Source organism: Python bivittatus, unplaced genomic scaffold (genome assembly GCF_059951505.1).
Source record: "Python bivittatus isolate LINGU-HERP-01145 unplaced genomic scaffold, Pbiv_v1 ctg000020_np1212, whole genome shotgun sequence".
In the NCBI taxonomy this organism is placed as follows: Eukaryota; Metazoa; Chordata; class Lepidosauria; order Squamata; family Pythonidae; genus Python; species Python bivittatus.
The window spans coordinates 59,242,211-59,264,735 of record NW_028277030.1 but is presented as its reverse complement, the minus strand read 5'-3'; the positions used below and the strand labels follow the sequence as shown (position 1 = coordinate 59,264,735).

At 38.1% G+C, this 22,525-nt stretch overlaps 2 protein-coding genes across 2 annotated transcripts in view; one reads left to right on the top strand and one right to left on the bottom strand.

Moving 5' to 3' along the window:
* Positions 1-957: 957 nt before the first annotated feature.
* CD164 (CD164 molecule) lies at positions 958-20,982 on the top strand. The gene is made up of 6 exons (XM_007434778.4): positions 958-1,307; positions 7,010-7,093; positions 13,101-13,181; positions 16,264-16,317; positions 17,308-17,382; positions 18,128-20,982. The coding sequence occupies exons 1-6, from the start codon at positions 1,196-1,198 to the stop codon at positions 18,289-18,291; spliced, it is 570 nt and encodes a 189-aa protein (XP_007434840.1). The 5' UTR covers positions 958-1,195; the 3' UTR covers positions 18,292-20,982.
* A 262-nt stretch (positions 20,983-21,244) lies between these two features.
* LOC103057595 (uncharacterized) overlaps positions 21,245-22,525 on the bottom strand; it is a 78,898-nt gene continuing 77,617 nt past the window's right edge. Inside the window, exons 45-46 of the mRNA XM_088139223.1 lie at positions 21,734-21,849; positions 21,245-21,451 (exon numbers count right to left, since the gene is read on the bottom strand). Of these exons, the coding sequence (XP_087995349.1) occupies positions 21,341-21,451; positions 21,734-21,849 (227 nt within the window). The 3' untranslated portion in view covers positions 21,245-21,340. The remainder of the gene's footprint in view (positions 21,452-21,733; positions 21,850-22,525) is intronic.

The following is a 22,525-nucleotide window of genomic DNA, read 5'->3' as shown; positions in this document are numbered from 1 at the left end:
ATATGTTTCAGCCTATAAGCTGATCTTGTTTGGTTTTTCATGCACCCAGACTCCAACAGAAACAAAAGTGGAGGGGGAAAATGTCCCATTTGCTGAACAATGATCCTTCTTCTTAGTTATGTAAAGGGCAGCCAGGTAGAATTCTTTAACCCAGTCTGCTAAACCTGTTCAGCCGCTCGAGTTTATTTCAACTGTTCTTGTTAAAATGGAGAAGGTGGGGGAAGGGACATTCAGATCAATTTACAAATTGTATAAACAGAATGTTTTGTTTTGCAAAGGTTAGCGATAGATCTAACCTTTGCAAAACCATGGATCTAGAAAAGTCCTTTAAATATCTCGTTTCTACAAGATGCAACATACTTATAATGATGATGATTTATTGCCCATCTTTGTAACCAAAAGGTATTCAGGGCAGATAAGAGTCCTATGTTTCTCTCATACACATTTCTTATTCGGACTACTTCTGACAATTTGTACATGTTTACTTCATGCGTGAATACAAAACAGATTTTTTTTCCTACACAGAACTGTCATTTTGTGTACGGTAATACGAATTTTTCAGAGTAACTGATGGAAGAGGAAGGATTAAAATCCAATCGATAGATGCCAAAGAAGGGCATCCTCTTGTAGGGTGGGGTGTGAGTCCCTATTTCCAAGATCAACATTCGTACATCTTTGGTCCTTCTTATTTTAGGTTATTTTTTAAATACTTTTGATCTCACGGTTTTAAGAAAAGTCTGTGTGTTATGGAAGAAGATGTTACCAATTCGGTCCCGAAGATCAATATTAACACTTGCGAATTTTGCGGCTCCAGAGCATTATATGACATCATTTCCTCACTGACTGATTCGCCAGGTCTATGAGAAGGGACCCTACAGGCTAGACTGACCGTACCGCTACGCCACCTCATTTCCTGGCAAACCTTCAGTCACGTGACTAGACTGTGCTCATTCCGGTGGGGACTATTCCAACTCAGTAAGCGGGAGGGAGTGGTCGAAACTATTTTTATACTAAAGGTGTAAGGGAAGCCACGCCCTTGCCTCCGCGTTCCTCCGCCCGTTCAACGGCCGCCTCACGTGATTGCAGGGTCGGTGGGCAGGGAAGTGAGATCGCTGCGCGCGAGCCGAGGGTTAAACGGCTACCCGGAAAAGACGGCGCTCTTCTCGGTTTTTTGTTTTCTCCACCGTTTGCTGACATGAGCTGCTACAGCCGCCGCCGCTGCCTCTGGAGTACCCTGGCTTGGACGCTGCTCCTGGCGATTCTCGCCTCTTGTCTCATTTCGCAGAGCAAAGCGACTGTCGAAGAAGGTAACGAGAGGGTCCGGGTGACGCGCTTCAAACGCCTGGGCTGACTTGAGGCGGCCCGTCGACTTGGCAGGAGGAGGCCTGGGCTGCTGCGCCCCGAGGGGAAGGGGTGGGAAAAGAAGGGAGGCGGCCTCTACGGCTCTCCCTTTGGCGCCTTCGGGTGTGTTTTAAGTTGGGGAACCGGCTGCCAGAATCGTGACCGGAGGAAGGTGGGTGGCGTGAGGCGGGTCGTGGGATCGCCGGAGGCGGACCCAGGAAGAAGGGTCTTCGCCGCCATCCCGCCACGCATGCTGCGGTACTCTTAGCGGGCTTGTCGGGCGTAAAGTGTTTCCTTTTGTCTGTGCAAAAGCAGCGCAATTTAACATCACGGAGCTGTTGAAGAGTAGTCACAGTCGCTACACTTGCTGGGTAAATAGGCTACCCGGCTGCTTTTCGGTTTATCGGGGAATTAATGGACGGCGGAGGGGCGGAAAGGCCGACCTATTTGAGCCTTGGGGGCATTTCATCATTCTGGACCCTTTGAGTCCCTTTAGCTCACCAGCAACGTCGACTCTGGCAACGCGAGTCGAAGGGAGGCAAATTAGAGCCGGAAGCAGCGGAGCTTTGTTTTGCAGTGAGGCGGCCTGTCAGCTCTGGATGAGGAGTGACCTAGCCGGAGAAATGCAGGTTTTGCCCTTCGCTTTCGACTGCTTTATGTAATTGTTTTCCTGCGGTAATGAGTTACAATATTAAGTCGATTTACCGGATGAGACTCAGTCCAGGAGGGGGGGGAAAGCTGGAATTTGTAATCGAAAATTTCTCCTCTCGTGCGAGAAGAGAGAAAGTGGGGGGTAATGGCATCTTTGGTCTGCTAACGTTTTCTGGATTATTTTCCCATGCCTTTCTTCCATCTTGCAGTTTCATCTTTACATCATTATTGGCTTGCATTGGGTATCAGCACACGTGGCAGAAGAAAAAATAATGGATCCAATCCTATTATGTAGGGTTTATCCAAGAAAGTCTTCTTCAGATCATTTGTCTGGTTTTGCTTTCCTCCTTCAGTGGTACAACTGATGGAGATGAATAAAGCAGGGAAATGGGGAGACTGAAATGTTCCCTCCCCGCCATGCTTGCTTGTGAACATGAAATCAGCCATTATAGTAGCTTTCATTGAGGTTGATCTAAATTATTTTTCTATGTTTATAATGCTTCATTTCTTCAACTATTTATACAGATAGATTACCTCTTAAAATGTATTAAAGATTATTGAAAATACTTTTCCACTACAGTATACTACAGTTCAGATTAATCTGAAGGACTTTTGGTAGGTGTTGGATTGTGTACGTAATACTGTGAACTGATAAACTTATTTTACTGAATTGAGAGCTGGAGGGATAGGGCAAGATATATTGTACCAGAGTTGCTGGCATGTAGGACAAAAAGGAAGACTCATAGATAAATCAAATATTGAGTTAAAGCTTTGGCAATGAAATGATATGGGAATAAAAGTTGTTGGAATGGCAATACTGTATTAGTCATCCTGTTTTGGTATAAACGTAACATTCTAAGTAATGAGAAACAAGTTTTTCTAACAATTATTAACTTAGAGAACGTTTGTATTTGCTATACATTGTTGAATTATTACCTTATTTCTTCTTATCATTACTCCTTGTCTGTATTTGTAACAGTGAATTGTGATATAAAAACATGACGTGGTTTTTTTTTTTATTTGTCCAGGGACAAAAGTAATCTGGGCAACTTGCAAGCTAAAAGAAGCGCTACAGAATATAATTATCTTAATGGAAATTGTTTCTTAAGGAAAATAAGTTCTTTACTTAGAGCTGAAATGATGCTCATGAGGCCATTAGTCAGGCCTCTTTGGGAGGGCATTCCATAAATGAGGCACCATCACAGAAAAGACTCTCCCTTATAGAGACCCACCTCACCTCCTTTGTGGAGGGACCTGGGAAGGGCCTTATTAGAAGATACTAAGGTCTGGGTAGGAAGAAGGCACTCCTTTAGGCAACCTGGTCCTAAGCTATTGTGGGCTTTAAAGGTCAAAGCCAGCACTTTGAATAGGGTCTGGAAATGGAGCAGTAGCCAGTGTAGATGGCAAAGAACTGGAATAATCTGTTTGTATCAGCCAGTCCCAGTGAGCAGTCTAGCTGCTCTATTCTAAACCAGCTGAAGTTTCTGGACTGTTTTGAAGGGAGTCCCATGTACAACACATTGCAATAATCCATCTAGGAAGTTACCAGAATATGAATACTGTTGTAAGGCTGTCTCTGTCTAGGTAAGGTCATAGTAGGTAAATCAGCTGAAGCTGATGAAAGGCACTCCATGCCACAAAGACCACCAAGTATCAGTTTATTGCCCCTCATCCAGTCCCTTACCTTGCCCAAGCACTGGTTCAGAATCCCAGCTGTCTCACCTGTGTTAGATGAAGAGAGGTAGAGCTGGGTATAACCTGTATATTGATGGCACCTTAGCCTACATCTGTGGATGACCTCTCCTGGCAGTTTGATTTACATGTTAAAAAGCATAGGGAATACAATAGAACCCTGAGGGACTCTGTAGCCCAGTTGCCATGTGGAAGAACAGTAATTCCTCCTTCTGGAAAAGGTCCAAGTACAAGTGGAACCACTATACAACATTGCCCCATACCCCAACTCAGACACCCTGTTCAAGAAGACACCATGGACTATGCTATTGAAAGCTGCTGAGAAGACCTAGAGGACCAATAAGGTCACACTCCCCCTGTTTTTTTCCCTACAGAAGTATCCCACAGGGCAACAAAGAGGCTGGAACCACTCCCTCTCTCAGTGAGGCATTTATGACCTTCTGGCCTAGCCAAACAGCCCCTCTCTACTAATTTAATAAGCCAAGAATGGTAAGGGTTGAGTACACAAGTGGCAGACCAAAGCATACAGGTACAGTTGTGTGAAAAAGAAAGTACACCCCCTTTGAGTTCTATGGTTTTACGTATAAGGACATAATAAAAATCATCTGGTCCTTAGCAGTTCTCAAAAGTAGGTAAATACAACCTCAGATGAACAACAACACATGACATATTACACCATGTCATCATTTATTTTACAAAAATAAAGCCAAAATGGAGAAGCCATGTGCGAAAAACTAAGTACACCTTATGGTTCAGTAGCTTGTAGAACCACCTTTAGCAGCAATAACTTGAAGTAATCGTTTTCTGTATGACTTTATCAGTCTCTCACATCGTTGTGGAGGAATTTTGGCCCACTCTTCTTTACAGCATTGCTTCAGTTCATTGAGGTTTGTGGGCATTTGTTTATACACAGCTCTCTTGAGGTCCCACCACAGCATTTCAGTCAGGTTGAGGTCTGGACTTCGACTGGGCCATTGCAACACCTTGATTCTTTTCTTTTTCAGCCATTCTGTTGTAGATTTACTGGTATGCTTGGGATCATTGTCCTGTTGCATGACCCAATGTCGGCCAAGCTTTAGCTGTCGGACAGATGGCCTCACATTTGACTCTAGAATACTTTGGTATACAGAGGAGTTCATGGTCGACTCAATAACTGCAAGGTGCCCAGGTCCTTTGGCTGCAAAACAAGCCCAACTCATCACCCCTCCACCACCGTGCTTGACAGTTGGTATGAGATGTTTGTGCTGATATGCTGTTGGTTTTCGCCAAATGTGGTGCTGTGGATTATGGCCAAACATCTCCACTTTGGTCTCATCTGTCCAAAGAGCAGTGTTCCAGAAGTCTTGTGATTTGTTCAGATGCAACTTTGCAAACCTAAGCCGTGCTGCCATGTTCTTTTTAGAGAGAAGAGGCTTTCTCCAGGCAACCCTTCCAAACAAACCATACTTGTTCAGTCTTTTTCTATTTGTACTGTTATGAACTTTAACATTTAACATGCTAACTGAGGCCTGTAGAGTCTGAGATGTAACTCTTGGATTTTTTGCAATTTCTCTGAGCTTTGCACAGTCTAACCTTGGGGTGAATTTGCTGGGATGTCCACTCCTGGGAAGATTGGCAACTGTCTTGAACATTTTCCACTTGTGAATAATCTTCCTCACTGTAGAATGATGGACTTTAAATTGTTTGGAAATGGCCTTATAACTTTTCCCAGATTGATGGGCAGCAGCAGTTGCTTCCCTAAGATCATTGCTGATGTCTTTACTCTTTGGCATTGTCTTAACACACACCTCAGTGCTCAAGACCAGCAAACTCCTAAAACTTTGGCTTTTATAGAGGTAGTCACACTTGCTGATGATCAATTGATCAAGGGTGTTTGATTAGCAGCACCTGGCTGCTACTTAGCCTCTTCATACCTATGGAAGCAGTAAGGGTGTACTTAGTTTTTCACACACAGCTTCTCCATTTTGGCTTTATTTTTGTAAAATAAATGATGACATGGTGTAAATATGTCATATGTTGTTGTTCATCTGAGGTTGTATTTACCTACTTTTGAGCACTGCTAAGGACCAGATGATTTTTATTATGTCCTGATACGTAAAACCATAGAACTCAGGGGTGTACTTTCTTTTTCACATGACTGTACCTTGCTCATCTTGGGGCTCAACAACTGAAACTCATCCAATAAAACAGGACAGGATGGTGCTCTGGATGCTTCCACTTCTGGATTTGCATAAGCTGCAGAGGCTAAATTGTGATGAATGCAAGCAATTTACCTTCTAAGTGTCTTGTGAATTTCTCACAACATGCTACTGAGGGTACAGCAGCCTCTTTCTTTGGGCTACATTGCAACAGGCCCCTTGCTATTTAAAAAAGCTCCATTGGGTGACACTAAGAAGACCCCTTACTGTATCCCATAGGCTTTTTAATGGGCTCTAAACTGTATTGAATTACATTTGGCATGAGTTTTCCTCCATGTGTGTTCTAGCTGACACCCTACTTGTTTCATAGTCCTCAACTCAGATGCATGCCAAGCTACTGCTCAGGCTCTGCTGGCAAAGAAGAGGGTGCTTAGGAGCAATTGTGTCAGCCACCTAGGACAGCTCTATATTCTACAGAACAACCAGGGTTTTGACAGATGTACCAAACATACCAGCAGGAAATTCCCCCAGAGCCTTCTGGAATCTAGAATCCATTTGTCTCACTGGGCAGATCATCTTAATAGATACTTCACCCTTACAGAGGGGAAAAGCTCTACTTGTGCCATAAATGTAAATATGACATTTCATTGTTATGGTTTAGGGATATTCTCATTAAACCTGAAAGAATTGAGTTAAAACTTAAATTTAAATTAGTGTCATTAGTGTATAAAGTTCAGTAATTAAAACCAGATCCATTTTAGAGTGAAAGGGGAAATCAGAAGAGCTTCAAGGCATATAGGCACATAAAGTTTGGCACACAAGTAATGATAGGTTAAATTAATACTTTCACAGAGTCAGGAATAGCTAATGAAAGTAGCAGTTAAAGAATAAATTCTGAATATGCATAGATCATAGTGTGTAATTCTTTGTCTACACCTCCTGCCGTCCCCATTTGGCACAAATATTAACTTGCTCTGTTAATTTTCTGTTTAAAAATGAAAAAAAACCTATTACAAGTATTTCTGAATTTTGGTTCACATATAAAGTATCTATCATGCAAAGTATCTTTAGTCATCAATGAGGTATCATAGCCTTTAAGTTTAAACTGTTTGTTGCTTTTACATTTCTATTAACTGTTCTACCCATTGTTAACTGGCTTTTTTTTTTAACTCCATTTTCTGTTTTAGTTGGCTGTGAAAGACATACGAACTGTAGTTCCTGCATTACTGTTGAACCATCTCAACTGAATTGCACATGGCTTCAATGCAGTGGTAAATTGAATTACATTGAACTATAATACTTCTGATTTACTACATTTGTTTTTCTGAATTTATAATTTTTTGCACACATTGTAAGGATAAAAATAGACAGTACTTCTTCAGAATCAAAATGCATGTAAAAAAGTCTGTCACTGCTGATACATGCAGCCTTAGAGGCTGATTTCGATTGAGAAGAGGGCACAGCTCTGCATGTCATATGTATTTTGCCCTTCAAGTTGTATGTTGGAATTTAAGCTTGTTTATGAAACATGGAGATATCTTCTAGGCAACCTAATAACTAAGATACAGAAAGACAGATAAACCCATCAAGCAGTTTCTTTTGGGGTAAGCAAGATTATATAAAACACAGAAAAGGGGAAAGAAATAGTAAAAAAATAAATAAAGGCCAGGATTTTTGTTGTTTTTCTTTTTAAAGGAAAACAATCTAGTTTTAGCCAACATTATTCACAAAATCAAGTGTCTTTATTGCAGTCAAAGACCAATACATAATAAACTCAGTACTGTAGTATAAAACAGTTTACATCTGTATAAAAAGAACAAATAGTAAAATTAACTGGGCAAATCAATCAGCAGCTGCAGTCAATCAGAATTTACATTTAGAGTAACATTCATTAATATCTGAAAGTAGAAGTTGTAAGTATAATGGATCAGAATGACCAGAAATATGTTTAAATGTGGGGTTATCAACTCTGAGTGTAAAATGGGCACTATAATAAAATGTGCTTAAGAGTTTCAATAGCCCCTTTGCCATGTGGGCTAAACCTTAGCCCAACTGGGATACCTTTGTATCTCTCTTCTAGGACTGCAGTAGGAATGGCATTCAATCAAGCCAAAGAAAATGCCCTCCTATATTTAGGGTTTGTAATTTGATTTATCTATCTAGCAGATCTAAGGAGAGTGAACAAGCTGGTTAAGGGTATATCCTTGGGAAGAGATGCCAGATCTACTTGGATATCGATATCTTTAATTTGCTGCCTCAACATCTCTGTTGCATGTTTGTAGCCAAATATGCAAAGTTGGGTTAATGAAAAGCCGAGGAGCTCCAATTTTTGCCTGTTGCTTTGGGCCAGGTTAACACAGGGTTGTCAGTAAGGATTAACTATAACTCTCCATACCTTTCTATCTGTCCTATCAGCATTCATAATACATTCATCCTTTGAACCTTTCATAATACCATTCATATGGTTCTGCAATCTAGTCCTCATTCCTTACCATACCTTACCATACTTCTTTTGAACACTTAATCTTGTGTTCTGTCCACATTCATTCAACATCCATTCATTCTTGACTTTATCTCTTTAGTTTTGCCACACAGCTTTCTTAAGTAACTCATTTTCACTGGATTCAATTTGTATGTTTCATCTGACATACTGAAGTCTCATTTCCTTATTACAAAGTGAGCAGAAGTATACAGGTAGTCCTCACTTAATAACAGTAATTGAGACCGGCAACTCCATCGCTAAGCAATGTGGTCCTAAAGCACAACATCACGTCACTATGCTGACTTAAACGGCAGTTGTGGCAGTTCCGGTTTCCAGCATTAAGTGAATCCCACACAGTCCTTAGACGTGATATCACATGATCACCATTTGTGACCTTCCAGCTTCCCCACTGATTTTGCTTGTTGGAAGCTGGCAGTGAAGGTCACAAATGACGATCATGTGACCGCAGGATGCTGCAATTGTAATTTGGAGCTGGTTGCCAAGCGCCCAAATCACAATCATGTGACCGAGAAGATACTGCAGTGGCCGCAACTCTGAGGGCTGGTCATAAGTCTCATTCAGCACTGTCATAACTTTGAACAGTTGCTGAATGAGTGGTCATTAAGCAAGGACTACCTGTACCCATATTTGTTTCTTTTTACATTTATACCTCAACATAGACCATGTACTATTCATGACCTACTAGAATTTGCCCAAGTTAAAATTTCTAATTTCCCCATCTTTCATAAATATTCTACCCAGATACACAGGTTCAGCTACTAATTTTAATTATAACTTTCACCTATTTTCCCTGCCAAATACGACTACTTTGACTTTCTGTATGTATTTCACATATGTATTTTTCATTTCATCATACAATCTAAGATTCACAGTAAATCATAGGACCTCAGCCAGCAATATGGCATAGTTTGCTTATAAAAATGTGCATGCATTCAGATCCCCATCCAATGCATATAGTTCACCACAAGTTCACCACAAGTATACAGTTATCTATAGAAGTGTTCACCAATCAAGGGGATATCATGTATACCATTTTCTTACTCCTTACTCATTTTTAATTATTTGTTTTCTTGCATACTTTACTTCCGTCATATACTGCTCATTGCATTTAACAACCAACTTTCAATTCTGTGTTTGTACAAAACTTTCCGTAATTCAAGCTTATTTTCTTCATCATACCTTTCTCTAAATCAGCAAATGTACAGTAAGCCTTTTCTCATATTCATACATTTTTCATGACATACTGAGGAGCAAAAATCTGATTTGCACATACTCTATGGAGCTACAACATGAAGCCATGCTTCCCAATTCTTGCCCATTTTCATCTTTTACACCTTTTCAATGTTCCTGTTGTACAGAGAATAATAACAGCATTTTTCCAGTTGTTGGGCAGGAATGTGGTCTCTACACACAATATTAAACTAATTGCATAGCTGGTCCATAAGCAGTTCATTTCCATATTTTAATATTTCTCCCCATTTAACACTTTTAGTATCAATATCTGCAGCCTTCCATTTTTCCACTTTCTGAAGCATTTATGATTTCTTTTAATCAGGTTTTTCTCAGGACATTGACATTTATAGCACTCATTTCAATTCTGGTCTTTAGCATTATCATTCTAATAAAAATCTGTACAATTAGTTTAAAGAACAAAATATTGTTTTTTTCTGTCCATTCTTATTGTCACCTAAGAAAATAGTTTCTTCTCCCTGAATTGCTTTTATTCAGAATGTTACACATTTTTCCCCAAAGCTCATCTCTGATTCATTGCCGCTATTCACTGGCCCATTAATATGTAACTGTCAGCCACCAATGAATTCCTACTTTTCGATACACCCAGAATAGAGATGATGCCGAATTTACTTTCATACACACCTAGAACCATCTCAATGATATCAGTTACTTACTTTCATATGCAGCCAGAACCAACTTGGTTATAACTCATTCATACTAATTTAGCCTTTTTATTCACAATTAGACCAAAATCTTCAGTTCATTTACATGTATCCATTAACTTTACATGATTAGATTATCTTCATTCAGATCAGTTATATCCTTCCAGTTTCTCTTAGTTTCCCAAAGTATCTATTTTTTTTCTCTCATTTCATTTATTAATTCATGCCTTCTTCTTCTAAGCCTCAGTCTTCCATACATCATGGTCATTTATAGATCTTTGTCTATAATCTTTGTCATAATAAAAAAGGAACAACTAGAGAAGACACATGAAACTATCAACACCTTCAAAGGAATAACATTCACAAGGGAAGAAGAAAGCAATAACACACTACCCTTCCTGGATATTCTCATCAGCAGAGGAAATGATGGCAAATTAGAAACACAAGGCTGTCGAAAAACAACCAACACTAACCAAGTTGAGTAACAACCCAACTTCCCACAAGAGGAGCTGCATAAGAACATTATTCAGATGAGCACAAACACATCGCAGCCACCCGGAACACCAGAAAAAGGAAACAGACTGCCTATACAACATTTTCCAACGAAATGGATACCCGCACAACTTTATCAAAAAGTACCTGACCATTCAACCCATTGCAGCACAACCCACACAAGCTATGAAAAGGATTTGAAATATAAATAAATAAAATAACACTACCATACATCAAAAACATCTCTGAAACAATCTGTAGTCTATTATAATCATACAGCATCACCATAGCACACAAACCAACTAAAGCTCTCCAAAACACCTTAAGTAAACCAAAAGACCCAGTAGCCCAAGAAGAAAAAACAGGAGTCATCAACAACATACAGTGTAAGGACTGTAACAGCCACTGTTTAGGACAGACAGGCAGAAGACTAGCAGAGTGCATCCATGAACACCAACTAGCAGTCCAAAGACATGATGAAAAGTCCTTAATTTTACAATATATGGACAGACTCAACCACAGTTTCAACTGGGAAACTGTGAGCAACCTAGACCAAACCAAATCAAAAATGTTAGGGAATTTCTGGAAGCTTGGCATTCAGACAAATCAGCCATCAGTAGGCACATAAAAATAAACCATAATTACACATTACTCAAAAGAGATAACAAAAAGCTAAGAAAGAAACAAAAAAGCCCAGAACATATCCCCTCCAGCAGCCAACACCCAGATAGACAAGGATTAACACCAGACAAGCAGAAAACAGTACCGTAATCAAGGAACTTCCACAGAGAAATCCACATCCCCAGCAACAGTGGCAGGGCAAGCTACTGAATATAAACAGGGAGCAACCCCACATTCATTAGCACTGATGATGTTACCTAGTCAGGTAATGAAACATCTGCAAGCAAACAACCAAGCTCAGAGAGCACCAAGGACTCTACAGTTCAGCCCTGAGCTACATATATTCTCTTCTGTTGGAGTCCATGGTTATTATCTTTCATCACCTAACATTGCTTTGGTCAGAGGAGGCTTTCACATAACACTGAGTTATCAGCCTCATATCTATTCTACATGCAGCATTCCCTGCTAACAGTAAGGAACACAATGCAAGTGAGTTTTGGCATCTTTTGCTTAACGTGTTACATGCACAACTAGAGTTCAGTTTTATCCCAGCATGCTCATAGTACTCTCTGCCAGCCAAGATCTCTTTTAAAAGGCTACCTTGTGAGCCAGTATACTGTTGCCCTCAACCTACCATCTAGGAGGTATGTGCAGCATACTGACACATCAAAAACGTGTTTGCTAAAATGAAAAAATAGCCAAGGTATTGATAAACTGCATCCTGAGGAAAGCGTAGAAAGAGATTGTATTGAAAAAAGGACCTAGCAAGAAAGTAGCATTGGAGCAATGAAATGTTGGAGCAGAAGGAATTGAACACTGCTGACAAGGAAACATTAGAATTATTATACTTTCAGACTGTAATCTGACAATGTTTAAGAATTTTTTCTGTTGTGTCTTCTATTATTTCTACAACATATGACATGATAAAATTAAAGGTGAAATAAAAAGCTAAGAAATGGGTGGGGATTTTCTTTTACATATTGAGCCAATTTTTGACAGTAGGTTTCTAGATGTTCTTTAATGTATGCAGGTTTTCCTACATGTATTTCTGGTGGGGCTAAAGTTTTTATATTGTAACAATATATTGTTAGATTGTAGGTCAGATTAAATCTTTTTGGATGGAGCTATTTAGTTATTCAGTAGTGTGAGGATGAATGTTGTCAATTTTCTAGCAAACACTCCCGCACTCTGTTTATTGTATAACTCCTGTCTTTTAAATGTAACCTATATGAAACTAGTTAATAATAATAGTGAAAAAGAAATCAAAATGCCACAATTAAAGTGGATACGATTGCCACAAATAAAGCCGAATACTTAATATTGTGTATAGTGAAACTTTGCTTCAACAGACCTCCTTTTAGTGGATTTCAGATGCAGTGGATGAAATACTTGCCTCCAAATCCCCCCCCCCCCGCAATAATGGACAAGTCCATTGAGTATGAAAACATCTGAGTGAGGCAATTAAATTTATGTTAATTTTATTTCCTTTGAGCTAATCTACAACATGTAAATGGAACATAATGTAAATAATGTCATGTAAATTATATCATTTGTGGTTTTATGCAATTTGACAAACTGCTGCAAATGATGTAATTTGCAATTTAACAGACATTGTGGAGTAACAGACCCTCCCTCCCCAAAATGTTTTATTAAATCAAAAGTTCACTGTATTTTTTTAAGAACAGTGTAGAGAAATGTTTATAATAGGAATTATAGCCAAATGCTTGAAAGTTTCATTTATGAAAAGCTGATTTTTTTTCCTATAAGGAAATAATTCTCGTTGCACAAATGACACAAAGATGCATCCTGATTGTACTGCTGTTTTTCCTGAAAATGGGACATGTTCAGGTAAGTATTTCTGGATATATGATGATATGATGTTAAAGAAAATAATTATATAAGGGCCAAGCAACCTGTAAGTAAAGTTCCCTGAAAATCTTATTCAGTATAGCAAACAAAGCATGAAGCCTATTGATTATGTTTGGTCAACACATAATCTTTTATTACAGCTGCCAAATTTCAACCAAAGATTATTCCTGTTTCTTTAAATTCTCTATTGCAAAAGGGGAGAACATGCTGCCGAACCTTGTATTCTACTGCTTCTGTGTTTCTTTATGTCCATTCTTCTTCCCTATTGTTATGGAAAACAAATTTCTGTTGAGGACCCACAACAAACAAAATGTCTATGGAAAAAGGATGAGCTGTGCGGTATCTTCAAAATATGATGCAGTTTGAATCTTTCTCTTGTGATCTGACAACCTTTTCCTCTATGTTTTAACAGCCTGTTAAAAGTTAGTAAGCTTGCATTTCCATATTCATTGTAGGGTAGACTTCCTACTCTGTGGTGAGAATGAAAATGTAAGTTATTGGCTTTACTTTGGAAGCAAAAATAAATTGAACAATAATATTTAGCAGGCTGATAAACTCTTTTAGGTTTGTTCTACAGCTTGTACATTATTTAGACTTTTCCATGGGTCCACAAGGTGAGAGATTCTGTATTCATTGTACAATAAAAATGAGATGGCACACTGTTCCAAACCTTAATGAGTGAACTGCACCATGAAATGCCACAAGTTCTCTATGGGAACTCTGAGATCCATCACAGAATATCTTCAGAGAGAAACATACCCCAGCCTCATTGGCTTTTAGGAGCCTTGCTTAAACATTGCACTTTGCCCGTTCCATAGGAAATTTCTGAGGTTTGGATGACAGAACACTGACAACCAATTCAAAACCCTTCCATTGACAAAGGTGGTGGTGACTGTCATAGCCCATTTCAGATCCCATAGCCCATGTACTCCTCTGTAGACCTTCTGATCCAGTTTCCATCAACTCAGCAGAAGGAGCATGACACAATCACTATGCAGACCCTCAACGAACTAGGATTTGTAATTAGCAAAGACAAAACTAACTTTAGCTAGCACTTTGATGATATTCTAAACACGAAAAAAGCCTGATCTCCTTACCAAAAGAAAGTAAGTAGACTATTCAGTAGCTAGTTGTGTCAGTTGTTCAGACCAGACACCTGGACTTAATGACCCTTTCCAGCCTCCAGGGCAGATGATTGCCTGTATAGACTCAGTGTCATATACAAGATTTCAGTCCTACCCTTCCAGTGGATACTTCTCCTCTTCTTGCATCTTAATAGCTTAAAGATCCTGGAGAAGCTTGCCAATCCCAGTGAAGATGAGTTCCATCTACCAGAAGCCTATCCATTGGAAGGGATATGGCTGTCTCATGAAACCCAGCTGACGGCATACAGAGGATGAGAGGGACGCCGCCAAGGCTAAAATCCCAGGAAATCTGAATGGGAAAGGAAGCCCAAGACAGCATAATCTGATCAAATATACTGATAAAAGGCTTCTAGGTCCTCTTTTGAATAAGTAGTGTGACCAACAAAGTCAATATAAGGAAGGAAGATGGCAGCAGCTCAAGGCAGGTGATGAAGGAAACAGTAAAATCTCCTATGCTGGGCTGGCCAAAACATGCCATCTCTTATGGTGGACCATGCTCAGGGAATATACAGCATGGAGGTGGACTGCCTCAGCCGTGAATGCCTTTGTTTGTTTGTTTGTTTGGTGCCTTTGAGTCAGTCTTTGACTCCTGGCAACTTCCTTGACAAGTCCCTGCAGTTTTCTTGGCAAGATTTTCAGAAGTGGTTTGCTATTGCCTTCTTCTTAGGGCTGAGAGAGAGTGACCGGCTCAAGGTCACCCAGAGTCTCCTGGTTTCTAGCCCAATGCCTTAACCACTACAGAAAACTGGCTTTCACATGAATGCCCATGGGTCTCTCAGTCCCAGACTATGAGAGCAAATTGTGTCAGTCTTTGGGAATCAGTGGTAGATGATGTAAGAACTACTTGTCACCAATCACAAGGTCAGGTGAATAATATTGTGCTTCCTATGCCAGGTAGCAGAGGCAACAAATGCCCTCACCAGCATTTGACTCCAAATCCAGTTATGTTTCCCCCGTTCCCTCTAATCTCAAGGCTTCTGAAACAAGTGCAGGATCAGAAAGTGTTTAACTGATTCTAATAGCACCCAGTAGGCCCAGAAAACCCTGGTACTCAGACCTGGTCAACCCATATTCTGCCTATGGAGCCTTACACCATCACTGGACTTGCTTTGCAGGGCAGGGGGGTTCATCTACCTGGATTCCAACTGGTTACAACTACACACTCAGTGATTGAGCAGGATATCTTATCTGCTTAGGATAAAATAACAAAACCATACAGACCACTCTAGCCTCCAAGAAAGCCTCCACCACTTGCATATAAAAGCTCATTTGCTCAGCCTTCTGCAAATCAGCCAAGAAGAAAGTATGTTTACCAACATCAGCCTCCACCCCCAGGCCCTGGCCTTCAGAAGAAACTGAGCGAGGGACTACAACTAAGCTCCATCCATTAAATAAATCCTTCCTCCCATGCAAAAAGTTAGCAGCTGCAGCCATGTCACATCACACCTCTGTTGAATTCCACTGCCTATCCCTGCCACCTCTAACCTTTAGATTGCAGAATGGAAGTGAGCAGCAGCAACAGAAATGCCAGGTAGAATAACTCTTGCAGTTGTTAACTTCATATGATATTTCTTTTCAAAATGTCAGGCCAAACACTATATTACCCTACAGAGTAATAATGCCTTGTCATATGCTAGCTTCCTGTTTATTTAAATGATCTTTCCAAAATGACAAATGGGACTAGAAGCCTAGTGGACTCTAAGGCAAGTGTCTGAAGGCAGGTTGGTGCCTCAGGCACCGTATTATTTACCCCCAAGTTACAATTATTCTTGGCCCAGCCAAAGATTTGTTTGCATGTAAGAACCCTGTAAGAATTCCCAGCCTAGATATTGCTGCTATTATTAAGTCTCTCTGGTTTTCTTAAAAATCAGTTTTATGCTTCATAGTTGCTTTATTTTTGTTTTTGTTTTTTTTAGATTTGTCTCTCAGTACCACAGCTAGTATATCTACCATAGCCACCAGCCCTGCAGGTAAAAAAAAAAATTATTGATGCAGACATATAGTCTTAGCTTAATGCTGTCCAACGGTTTAATCTGTAGTAAAATAAATATTTGAAGACAGATGTAAGTTTTTGCCTTAAATGCTTACCTAATTCTTGTGCTCTAGAGTAATTACACTCAATTATGTCAGTAATTTGGTTGATAAACCTGTAGATTAAGCAAAATACGCTTTAAGAGAATGTGCTAGTAAAGTTCAAGTAATGCTAAAAAATCATGAATTCACAGTGGTTCATAGATTGTGTACCTTAACATTTCTTCTACACAAAAAATTCAGTTTCTATATTTCCATTCTCTTTTGATGAGTAATTTCTTGTATGTCTGATAGCATTTCTAAATGTGCCTGATTTACAGTATTGTTATTTGACTACTGTTAGAAATTATCCTTAGTTGAAACTACACAATGATAATATTGTATATAGGAGTTTTCAACCCAATTAATTTGCACAGCTACAAAGATCTGGTTGTGCTGAAATACACAGCAGTTATGGGAATAACTCATGAGGTGATATTGTTCTTCTTGATCAAGAAAATGCAAAAAAACACAAGAAAAAGAGAGAGATTTTCTTCTCCAAAATCCCTGCCTCCTAAATATGTAATAATAATTGTACAGGCTATATGCTCCTTTTCCTGATCTTCTTTTATTGGTCCCAATAACACTACAAGGCTCGTTTTATGCTCTTGTTCTTGGCAATCTCCAGATGAAGATAAACTCACAATTTTTATGGGTTTCCATTTAGGATATTTCCCCCTTTTATATTTGATTCTTGAATTGTGTTCGGTATATTTATTAGATTTTTAAAATAATTTTAGGCCTTCAAAATGTAGGGAAGGAACAGATAAAATTTGTGATCTTACGTTCGTTGATTTGAATCACAAGTAGGATTCTGTAACTACTTTGTAATTGTACATTCATGTTTCAAGGTAAATAAAGTAATATAAACTGGGTTTTCTCTAAAACAGGTAGTTCAACTACAGTAAAACCTGTTCTGAATACTACAATAAGCACCACCAGTGCTGTTATTACTACTAAAACAGGTAAAATTTAATTTAACAGAATTCATAATGAACTGTGTTCTTTTGAGGAAAGTTACCTGTAAGATAGTTCTTGTCATGTGAATGGATAAAGAAAAGCAAAAGGCAATTGAATTGTGGATTAAACAAAATAGTACATTTGATTTTTTAATGTCCACATTGGAAAACAAAAGAGTCAGATTGGGTAGTAATGTTCCCTTTTGGGGCTGTATAACGTAGGGGAGTGTACAAAACATCTGTCTTTGAATCATAAAGCAGCAGTGTCTTTTTTCAGGCATGTGGAGTTGCTTCATAAGCTTTTCTTTGTGAAGCATAGTAGCTCTGCTTAGCTTTAATGATTCCAAGAGGTACTTTGTATGCACATTGCAAAGTATGAAGGAAATCAGCAATTAAGTTCCAGATCATATGATAACACTTCTTAGAACATGCTCTGAAAGCTTGCAAGATCATTAAATCCTACAAAATTTGCATTTAATTAAAAATATTTCATTTTGTATCTGTGGACTCCATAGCATCCTCACACAGGATGTTACTAATCTGAACAGGTTTAGAAAGCAATTGGTCTGGCCCCCTTGTAGCCTCTAATCTAAAAAAGGACTAATTTGTAACTTTCCTTCTGTTGAAGAGTGTCTCCAAATTCTGCTTCATAGAGACAGAATTGAACTGATTTTTAGATGACAGAAAATAATATATAGAAAATGTAATTTAGCAGCAAGTCACTAATAATTATAATCCTCTTATTTGACAGACAAACCATCTCCAACACCAACTGCCCAACCATCACATCACAAAGCAAGTTTTGATGCTGCCAGTTTCATTGGTGGTATTGTCCTTGTGCTGGGTCTGCAAGCAGTAATCTTCTTTGTGTATAAATTTTGCAAGTCCAAAGAACAAAACTATCATACTCTCTAGGAAATGTGGCTTTTTAAGTGGACTTAGAATAGCTCAATATTTATGGTTAGCTACACCAAAAGATGCTTATTCTTTATGGAATATAGCAATTCAAGATAATGTTTTTCAATACTTAAAAAAATAGTTCTGCAACGGGCTTGGAAGAAGATTGTGTGAATCATGTCTTGCTCAACAGAAATACTTGCAATATTCTGCATGAATCCTAATTTGCTGTTTTAAATTTCTTTAGTAGCTGCTACTATGGAATCTATTCTTTTATTTGATATGCCAGATATAGCTGTTGATAGTTACTGTATTTAGTGGCAGCAATGTTCTTAATAGATAATTTTATGATTACAGCGATTTAATTAGCTTTAGATACCCCATGAATCATTATTAAAAACAGATTACTGTTAACTTGACATAAAATATTATCTGTGTAAAAGCTGTGGCTTTTTATCTTGTTCAGCTTGGAAATTGGAAGAGATTTGTAGAATGTTTTTAAGGATTTTTTTTCTTAAGAAATATGTATGCCCATATTTTTCCATATTATACGATGTGAGAAGGATGATTGTTTTCTAATTTAAGTATAAGCATCCATAGGAAGAATGATGATCAAAAGATATATATTCCTTGGCGCATAAGGAAGAAGGACCAGTGCCTTAATTAGTAGACTGCAAATTGAAGCTTTATGTCATCTAATTTTTTTGAGGATTTCATTCCATTTGCAGCAAGTTTTCTCCAGTAGATATATGAACCTCAGCATTATATGCTAACATTGTGGTTTTCATATATGTTAATACAATGTTTTGGATCTAGGTTTTTGTGGAATTGAGGAATTAGATCCATTGAGGAAAAAGGATTGGATAAGCTACATGTGATGAATTTATCCAACTAATTTTGGTGGGCCTGTTAAATATAGCAAATGTGGATTCAATCTACTGTATCCAGGCTTTGTTTACTGTTTCTAAAGCCATTTGTCTGTAGCCTTCAAATTACCTGCCTTAGAAAATGCTATGCTTTTCATATGAGGATAGTAATTTTAGCAATCACAGTTAGTGCTCACCACATTATGGATATTTTAAAGGTACTGTATTCCTGCATGGATTTGGGAATATTTTATCCCCACATAGCAATATCCCACCTGTAGGTTTCATAACACATGATAACAATTGTGATAGAAACGAAATCGATTGAACACTTGAATGAAGTTATTTTAGTTTTGATTATTCTCTTACTAGTTTGTTAATGTTTGTTCTGCAAGTTATGTGATAAATACAGTTGAAATAATTAAACCTCAATTTATAGGCTTAAGTGCTACTCCTGGATGAGCTCCAGTGAAAGAGGAAGTACAGTGCTTGGTATTATGCTGGTGACAAAATTGACTCTGGAGACTTATTGTAAAAATGTTAACATCATTCTAATTTCCCTAATCCTTCTAGCTTGAGTAATGTTTACTTCAATAATATTAGCTAGAAAGTCTATTCATAAAATATATTTAGTGGAGAGTACTATAACTTTAAAGAATTATCAGACAAATGCACTCTTAAAAGACAATAGCTCAGGTGAATAAAACAGTGAACTGACCACTCCATTCTTAGCATGTTTAACTGAAATAGGTGATATTTATTTAATGGCCTTATGGTAGTCATTTAATCCAGTTCCCCGTGTCTTCATAAATTTAGGTTAAGAAGCTGAAAAGATTGTAAAATTTAAACATACATGAATGCATTTCTAAAGAGTGATAATTGTTTAAAATTGCCCTCTTAGCATTTGATAAACCTATTTTTCATAGTAAGACTTTAAAAAGCTGTTTACTTTTTGTTTCTTTGCTTATTCTTGAATGGCTGTTAATATTTATCTTGTAAATTTATAGAAAAAAGTTTCAAAACTGACAGTGCTGTATGTACTTCCAAAATTGAAATGTGAGCTGATTTTGTTACTGAGCCAAGAATAACTGTTGAAAACATTAAAATCATGTATTCCTAAACATAGTGAACCCTCTTTCAAGTGCCTTAAATTTTCTTAATGTTGGCCTCATGTCTGTTGAAAGCAATACAGGGAAAGAGACTTTAATCAATATATCTGCCCCTTAGTGTCAGCAGTTGCTCTTTTCCAAGGAAATTCAGTTGTTAGTGCTACCTTTCAGGAAATCGGTATTTTCTATTTGCGTAGCATGAAGCTATATATTCAGTTTCTAGGTCATTTCTAACAATTTCATGCAGTGTCAATAGATGTGATTTTCTAAACCAACTTTATCTGTAATCTACCAAACTATAGCAGACACTTTAAGGGGCTTCCCTGTTATTCACATACTTAAATTGTTTACCATCTAGATGTAGGTAGATGAAACTTTGTTTTCAGTATAGTGCCATTACATACAAATTAGTAGAAATAGATTTTTATCATTTCTTTGCTGGCTGTTTGAAATTTAGCATAAGAGTTTCTTTGTTGTTTGTTTTTTAAGAAATTGCCTTTGTGGAATAACTGATCACATGGACCTTAATTCTTAAGACAGTAAATTGTGACTTTCATTCTTTATCTGGATTGTTCTTAAAACTCTCATATGCAAATGTACTGCATAGGGAATGGAATGTTGTATACATTATATATTGCATATGTGGTATTGTCATTGGAAGAAATGCAAATTATTTACAACCGTAATACCAAAATAATAAATCACTTATTAAAATGCCTTTTCTGTCCAAGTTACTTAGAGCTGGACTGCATAAACAACCTAATAAAATTTTACATTGACAGCATGTAAGAGTGCTACAAATTTTTGTAAGGCACCAGTTCTTCAGTGGACCCAAGAAATCATTTGTTTAAGAAATATCATACTACAGCTTTATACAATGCATGTATAGTAATGACAATCTGTAACTCCCAAAAGCACAACAACGAAACCTCAGTGTGACAGGATCAAACCAAAATCTTTTACACCGATGATGTTGGTATTCAAAGCTTTGAAGAAAATACGATAGGAAATGTTTTATTAACAGTTACTGACAGCAACTATGTGCAATAGTAATTTCAGTCTTGGTCAATGACAAAACTAAGTAGTAGCAATTTATTTTTGAGATGGGTTTTGTTCTTGTTGCACAGGAAGAGTAGAATCAGAGTTTTCTGTAAGGTCTGGCAAGAGAGCATCTACTACTCTGTTTCTCCATCCAGAAGGTACCTGGAAATAAAAAGGTTGTTATTTTTATGTTTTGCACTCTGAATAGCCAACATTTCAAAAATTTGGGAGTGGCTGTGTTTTATAGCAGCATAATCTGGGAAGCAAAGTAATGGGAAACCTACCGCATGTCTGAGCTGTATACATATGCAAGAATAACCACTGTTATTCTTTCAAAGTGACAGTCTTTAAAAAATAGCATTCAGGTTAATGTACTTGTTGCTCTCTTGACGGACAACAATTTTACTTGTTGTCTAACGTTTTCATTAACTTTTCACTACTCACTGTTTTTGGTCTAGGAATCTTCTCTAACTTTATTTTGGCAGTCAAAAGATGCTGTGTGGAATCCCTGGTTAACATGAATGTTGGTAGTTCTGCATTCTGACTGCATGAAGAAGAGCCTGAAATATAAATGTAATATATAATTTAATACTCCGTAGTTAATGCATCAAAAAACAGAACCTCTACTTGGCAAGGAAAAAAAAAGTGATAGCTTCTTATCTTCTGTTAGGCAAGTCTGTCCCTATAAAAGGTATTGTAGCAAAAACAAGACTGCTTCCTCACACTGGGAATGGGGATAGCATCACATACGAAGAAAAGTGATGTGTTACATTCCAGGCAAATCTACAACCCTTTTTTTGTTTGCATAGCGATGCTTAATAGCAACTTGCCTGACAACTGTAGATGACGAGTGAGTGGGGTTGCAGAGAAGAGATGGAGTTCACATCTGCCCTCTATCAGTCTGCTTTGTAGAAAAAAATAATTTGACCAGCCAACTGAGAAGCCTGTAACCAGCATTATGATACACGCTAGAAGCAGATGTGTTTACTTTCAAGGTTGTTACCGATCGCTTTTTCCCCCCTTAGGAAGTCACACTAGTTTAATTACATCTATTCTGACTGGCTTGAAAGTAGTGTGCTTCAGAACACACAAGAGTGAGCATGTACCATCTGTTTGAGCCAATCCTTGTATGTTCTGCTCTATTTATGTTAGTTGGTAATATTACAGCCTCTCCCCAGAAGTACTACATTTGCTCTTCTGTACATTTCAAAGCACCTCTTCTAGGTCACATCCAAA

Excerpts from the sequence above, each read along its gene's own strand:
- CD164 (XM_007434778.4), top strand. The coding sequence starts at position 1,196 with ATGAGCTGCTACAGCCGCCGCCGCTGCCTCTGGAGTACCCTGGCTTGG. Across the intron at positions 1,308-7,009 it reads CAAAGCGACTGTCGAAGAAG|TTGGCTGTGAAAGACATACG; the intron begins GTAACGAGAGGG and ends TTTCTGTTTTAG. Across the intron at positions 13,182-16,263 it reads TGAAAATGGGACATGTTCAG|ATTTGTCTCTCAGTACCACA; the intron begins GTAAGTATTTCT and ends TGTTTTTTTTAG.